This window comes from Myxine glutinosa, chromosome 13, assembly GCF_964187855.1.
Source record: "Myxine glutinosa chromosome 13, kmMyxGlut1.1, whole genome shotgun sequence".
NCBI lineage: Eukaryota > Metazoa > Chordata > Myxini > Myxiniformes > Myxinidae > Myxine > Myxine glutinosa.
Window position 1 is genome coordinate 86823886 of NC_136273.1, and position 6996 is coordinate 86830881.

At 43.0% G+C, this 6996-nt stretch overlaps 1 protein-coding gene across 4 annotated transcripts in view; it reads left to right on the plus strand.

The window, feature by feature from the left end:
• Nucleotides 1–6996, plus strand: part of ABHD16A (abhydrolase domain containing 16A, phospholipase) — a 54810-nt gene that overhangs the window by 42708 nt on the left and 5106 nt on the right. For all 4 annotated transcript variants that reach the window (XM_078767752.1, XM_078767754.1, XM_078767751.1 and 1 more), the window contains 2 exons: nt 727–786; nt 2850–2926. In XM_078767752.1, the coding sequence (XP_078623878.1) occupies nt 727–786; nt 2850–2926 (137 nt within the window). The remainder of the gene's footprint in view (nt 1–726; nt 787–2849; nt 2927–6996) is intronic.

A 6996-nucleotide genomic window follows, 5' to 3' on the forward strand; every position in this document is an offset into this window, starting at 1 on the left:
CAGTGACGGCGAGCACCAATATGGCGGCTGTAAGATTTAAATCTGGCTTCAAGCCCCTCATCGCCCAAAGCCTTCAACCAGACATATTAATACGCTCCTCCCCCTTCATTCCCGTTCTTCAAAGCAAAGCAGTAAAAATTGTTGTATCGCCATTATATATGACGAGCAACGGTACCCGCCCTAAGGGCGGGGCTTCAATTTGGAGGTGCAATTAATTTTAACATCTGTTAAATATCACACGCAAATCATCAAAATCTAAAGTCTAAACAGTATATTTAGAATTTCAATAAAAAAAACCACATCACTGTGATTTGATGATTTGCGTGTGATATGATTTAACGGATGTTTATATGAATCGTTTAACTCTCTGGAGTCCACAAGCCGATTCTATCGGCTTCACGCATGCGCCGAAATGTCTACAAGCCGAATTTATTGGCTCTAACCACATTCAAATTTACCGCACAATTAAAGGTTATGTAATGGTTTAATAGTAGACTCCAGAGGGTTAAAATAAAAAAGCCTTCGATTTCTGATATTTTGCCTTTTCATTTGGGCCTCCCAATTGAAGCCCCGCCCATAGGGCGGGTACCGTTGCTAGTTATGATAATTTAATTATTTAATCCTGCTCATTAATCTAATTTGCAGTATAGTTTAAACGATCTTTGAATTGTTTGATTTGTTCTCAACTGTGTTTCCCAATCTCTGATAATCTCTTGGCTTTTGTAGACCCGAGGTTCCAAGCACAAACAGAGGCAACGAGCTTCTCATGCGGCTTATGGAATACAGGTGCTCTGTCTATGTGTATTGTCTCGCCCTCCCCCACTCTCTTTTTGCTTATTTGAGTATGTATGTCATGTTCTCCCATCCTTTTATTGGTCACCTACCCGGAGGGACTATATGTTTGCTCTCTGTCTGTCCGTCCGTCTGTCTCACCTGTGGTTTTTCTGCACTTTTTTTTCCCCATACCCTTTACATATTGAACTGAAACTTGGTACATGGCTTTATTATGATAATTTGCAGAACAAGTTCGAGTTTCAGAGCATTTCATCAATTTTTAAAATTTAAAAGCAATCATTGGTACCGACTGGTAGGGGAATGTTCTTGCTCTTGTTTCTTTATTTTCTTTCTCTACAAGTGTGAGGCCCATGGAATAATCATAAAAAAATAAACACGTAGCATTGGGAATGAGAAAACCAGTAAGAATTCCCGTTATTACCAATCTTATTTTCTTCTTTGTCTCTAAGTTTCACATCGGATGATTCTCGTATACTTTCATTCAAATTCAGGTTATGGCGTGAGGAGGTGTTGATGCTGTTAGTTACTCTGAATTAACATCATCACGAAGGTGTTAGTGAAACCCAATATCATTGTAAGGTGGCGTGCGTGGTTCCTTCACTGTGACATCTTACTTTGGGTTTATAGTTTTTGAGGCACTTTCTCTCTGGAGATAATCCCACATTTATGGCAGGTTTATATCTCACCTGGTCGTTGTTCTCGGGCCTGTAAACCTTATTCTACCATTTACAACCCATGTGCTCGTGTTGCTGCCGATTGTTTTCCCTATCTGGTCTTTATCACCTATCTGATTTCTCTTTCATATAGCTTCATTACCTGTGCCACCGTAGGTGGACAGAGATTATGTTTTTACCCCTGTCTATTTGTCTATGATCAGGATATCTCAAACAGTTAAAGACTGATTCGGCCGAAATTAGGACATGACAAGGACGAATTTATTCGATTTTGGTGAAGATCTGGATCCGGATCTGGCTACCAGAATTTTTAAAGTGATTCTTTACCATTGAGAGATAGGGCCAAAATGGATATATGGCACGATATCTCAAAACGATGTGGATGGATTATGACAACTAAGTGGATGAGTTGGTTAGGTGACAAAAACAAACCGATTTTAGGTTTTTTTTTTTTCCAGGTCTGGATGTAGATCCGGCCTATCAGTGCAGAAAACGTAACCAGTTCAGCCTGGCAGAGCTATGGTCTCTACTCGTTTTTTAAAATGTCTTTTTGTCTTTATGTTGTTTATTTTGTATACCAAGTTGAGGCTCCTATAAGAGCTAACACATAGAACATATAATAAAGGGAGTGGGAGACAAGAGGAGGAAACGGAGAGGGAAGTACAACAAGAGTAGGGAACAGTGACATCAGGAGATCTGTGGAAGAGAGACCACTGGGGCGGGGTACACCGGATAAACACGATGGATCCTACAGGGACTTTCATGGAAAGAAAACAGGGAATTTTAAGGAGCTGTGTTGGGGTTGGATTAACGGGGGTAGAAAAGATTATGGTTTTGGATGGGGGAAGATATGAGATGGTGGTGAACAGCTGGTTTGAAGACCTGGAAGGAGAAGTGGGATAAAAGAGAGTGTGAGAGTTTGTTCCAGAGGTGGGGAAAAATTAGGAGTGAAGGTGAGCTGAGAGTCTTGTTTTAGGAAGTTTCACCAGAAAAGGGTTGCTGGCAGATCTTGTGCGTCCTGTAATATAAAGCCATTTGTTTGATGCCAGTGATAATTTGCACCCGTTCACCAGACTCCATGCACACATTATAACCACCTTTAGAGGCCATTTTTCCCCGCAAGCGGGGGTTGGCCTTTTTCGGGAACCGTGGTGGTTGTTGTTGTTTTTTGGTCCCCCTTTTGAAGCAATGTTTTACGGCTGGATGCCCTTCCTGACGCCAACCCTTTTTGCCGCCTTTAACGACAAACAGGGAATTACCAGAAAACAGGGAAAAACATTATGCTGACAAAATTTTTTTATCATCAGATCTGACAAGAAATCTCAGCTGATATTTAAAAGAGTAATTTTAATAAAATATTCCTTTTTCTCTGCTCCACAGGTATCCTAACCTTATTGTTGAAAAATCACGCCAAACCTTACTCAGATGGTTGGCCGTTGGAAAACCCAGCGATGAAGGTAAGGGTGAGAGTTATTGTGAAGACCTTAAATAACCTATTGACATGTTACCTTTGCAGGAATGGCAGAATTTTGACCTTGGCCCCCTTATTCCCACCAAATAAAGCATTTGTGTTGTCCTAAATATTCCCTTCTGATGTGAATGCATTGGGTTTGATTTAGCCAATGAAGTCCTTATATAACACGTCGTCGTCGTCGTCATTGTCATCATTTGTGTGCTTATTCTGTGTACTTTTATACATTTTTGTATTGCTTCGAGAAGTATTGCTATATTTTTTATTTTTTTGTATACAAGGGTACAAGGGTATTGTATACAAGGGAAGTATTTTGTATTGCTAACCCCCGCTCTAGCGGGGAAAATGGCCTTAAAACGATCATTCATTCATTCATTTTCATTCATTCATTTTTTGTGTACAAGGTCGAGGCTCGTGTAAGAGCTAACATTGATCACAAATAAGACAAACTGACACATAAAACATATGATAAAGGGAGCAGGAGAACAAGATGGAGAGCAGGGACATCGGGAGATCTGTGGGAGGGAGAGGACTTGGCGGGGAGGAGGCATGGGGATGGGGGTTGGGGGGGGGGGGGTGGGAGAGGTAAAAAAACACGTGGACACTGCTAGGACTTCCAGGAAAGAAGTCGGTATTTCAAAAAAGTGGATCTGGGGTGAATTAACGGGGGTAGAAAATATCAAGGTTTTGGATGGGGGAAGATAAGAGATGGTGGTGGACAGCCGTTTTAAAGACCTGGAGGGAGGAGTGGGATTGTGATTTTGATGTGGGATTTTGATGTGTTGTGCTCCTTCGTGTCCGAAAAGGTTCCTGATGTCACAAAATAAATGTTGTCGTTGGAACCGCCGAATGAAGCTCCCATTCGTGCTGATTCTTCTTCAATCCCAGAAAGACGGGCTTTTAAAACAGGCATCTTTATGATTAAACAGACACAAATTTTGTTCCAAGCGAATCGATCATTAGCTTTCCAAAGGAACCATTTTATTATATGACAGCAGGAACCAGGAACAGGAACCTTTTTTCCCCCTTTGGGGGGGGGGGGGGGTTGACTCAGCCTGTCATCCTTCCAAGGTCCCCAAATTTAGTACCAGCTTGCTGGTAATTCCTTGTGTGTCGCAAGAGGCGACTAACAGGGTTGGCGGCAGGAAGCGCATCCGGCTGTAAAATATTGCTTCAAAAAGGGGACCACAGTGCCCGAAAAAGGCCAACCCCTGCTCTGCAGGGAAAAATGGCCTCTAAAGGTGGTTCATACAGTATCAAAGGCTCGTGTGAAGCCTTTATAAGAGTGTGACATGCACACGGACTGCTGAGAATGTCTCCTAAACATCATATAAATCTCTTCCTGCAAACCTTATAGACGTATTTGCGATTATAAGCAGATTTCTTGAAATCCACATTCGAATAACATTTTGAAATCCACATTTTGAAATCTCTAATACTTCTCAGTTGATGTAGTTGATGTTCGTCTGAACGATTATTGCTTCCTTTGATGAAGAGGCAAAAGAAAACCACAAACTAAGCACATTGAAGTGGCAAAATTGAAAAAAAAAATCAAGATAAAAGGACTTTAAAAATTACATGGTCAAGGCTCATGTAAGAGCTAGGACACAGAACATATCAGGACACACCATAACAAAGGGAACAGCAGGAGATAGGGGAAACGCCATTAGCAGCGCAGAGGGCAAAGGTAGACTGAGATGGACAGACAGGGGATGCAGGTAACGATGAGGGGTGAGGGAGAACGCAAGGTGTGGACAAGATGGATACAAAACCAACATTTTGAGAGGGGTGGGGGTGGTTTAACAGGCATAGAAATGATCATGGCTTTGGATGTGGGATAACCTGAGATGGTGGTGAACAGCTGTCCTGAAGACCCGGAGGGAAGAATGACATGAGAAAAATATCGGATGAAAGATCATTTGTGGGGTCAGCAGGAAATACTTTCAGATTTATGTACCTCAAATATCCTGTGTTTCCACACTGATCATAGTCACATGGGCACTCCTAACCTATGACTGGAAAACTCGTTTTATTGCTTCATAGACTTTAAAGGTTCTCCTTGAAGTGGAACATGCTACTCTTCCTGCTTACTAAAATTGTGTTGCGTGTGTGGTGTGCACTTAATAAGTATATGGCTTCAAATGCCAGCGGAGAGTGATTCACCAATTCTTGCATTGGATGACTATTCCAGAAAAGAGTAGCAAGCAATAAGTTAGGAATCATCTGTAACATGAAGATGAAATAATGGCACCCTTCTATTTTCATTATGTCTGCCACTTAATTATCGTGGTGTCTCGTGTGAAAGTCATGAAACCGTCCACGATGGAAAAAAAAAAACCCCGTTCCTCGGGGGCGGTTGGATGAACCTGGAAAGGCATTTGAGTAGAGAGTCTGATAATTTTGTGTGAAACTGGGACTCAAAAGCAGGACGGAAAGTGTGTATTGTGGAGTGTGATGGACTAGTGAGACCAACTCGGTTTGGATTTGTTTTTGTTTTTTGTTTTTTGTATACTGAATCGAGGCTCGTGAAAGAGCTAACATTTATTTCACAAACAAATCAACCAGACAAACAAAATATATAAAAAGAGGGAGCGGAAGACAAGATGGGGAGAGAAGGGGAAGCACACAAACACAACATTTGAGAGCAGGGCGATGTGTGGGAGGGAGAGGTCTTGGGGGGAGGAGGCGTGGGAAGGGGGTGGGGGGGGGGGGGGTGGGTGGGAGAAGTACAAAACACAAGGACACCAAGGACTTCCAGGACAGAAGTTGGTATTTCAAAAAAGTGGATTTGGGGTGAAATTAGTGGGGGTAGAAAAGATCAAGGTTTTGCATGGGTGAAGATAAGAGATGGTGGTGAACAGCTGTTTTAAAGACCTGGAGGGTGGAGTGGGATTGAAGAGAGTGAGGGAGTTTGTTCCAGAGGCGGGAGAAAAGAGGAATGAAGGAGTGAAGGTGAGCAGAGAGTCTTGAATTTGGCAGTTTAACCATAAGAGGGTTGCAGGCAGATCTTGTGCGACCTGTAGGAATAGTTGGGGGACAGAGCCCAGAGAGAGCTGGGGGGGGGCAAGGCCAGAGAGGAGTCGGTAGAAGACGGAAAGACCACCCACCTGCCTGCGGTGAGTGTGTGAAAAGCCCTTGGAGTTAGCTTCATCGCGGGAGATTCCAATGATTCTGAACGGTTTGGTTTCAACAGCGTGAAGACGAGCTAGGTGTGAGGCAGGAGCACCAGCCCAGAGGGGAGAGCAGTATTCCATTGAGCTGCGGATGAAAGCCTTGTATGTGGTGAGGAGCTCAGGTGTGCCAAGGAAGGACTTCGCACGACGGAGGATGCCCAGTCGGCGACTGGCTTTGGAGGCCAGATTTGAAATGTGGTTTTCCCAGGAAAGATCATGGCAGATAGTGAGACCCAAAAGCTTGAGTGACGGAACTTCTTGGAGAGGATTATTCATAAAGTGGATGGGAGGGTTGTCCAGTCGGTCTTTTCGGAGAGACATCGTAAGAGTGTGAGTGGGATGCAAACGAGCAAAGACGTGGCATCCAGACGTGGCATCGTGGCGTAGCAAAGACATCCAAGAGATGGAGAGCAAATATGTGGGAATTAAGGAAATAGCGTCAGCACAACTCTTCCTTGTCGTTTGGGTGCAAGGTCTGGATCTGTCTTACCTTCTGTGGTGATTTATTTTGTAATCAATCGATTTCTAATTTATTTTCGGAGATACCTTTATCAAATGTTTTCATCCCTGTCTGTTTATCTGTTGTGTGTCTGCCTGTGAGTCTAAAAAAGTTGTGTACAGACGAGGACAAAACTTGGTGGACAGTTTGGTTGTGCGACAAGGACAAATAGATTCGATTTTGGTGAAGATCCGGATCAGATTAAAAAAAAATTCTCTTCACCATCGAGAGATGCGGCGAAAAACGATATACACACAACATGATATCACAAAAAGTTATGGATGGATTCAGACTTGGTGGATGAGTTGTGTCCGTGAAACGAACAGGTGGATTGGATTTTGGTTAAGGTCCGGATGCAGATCCGGCCTATCGGTGGGATAAAAT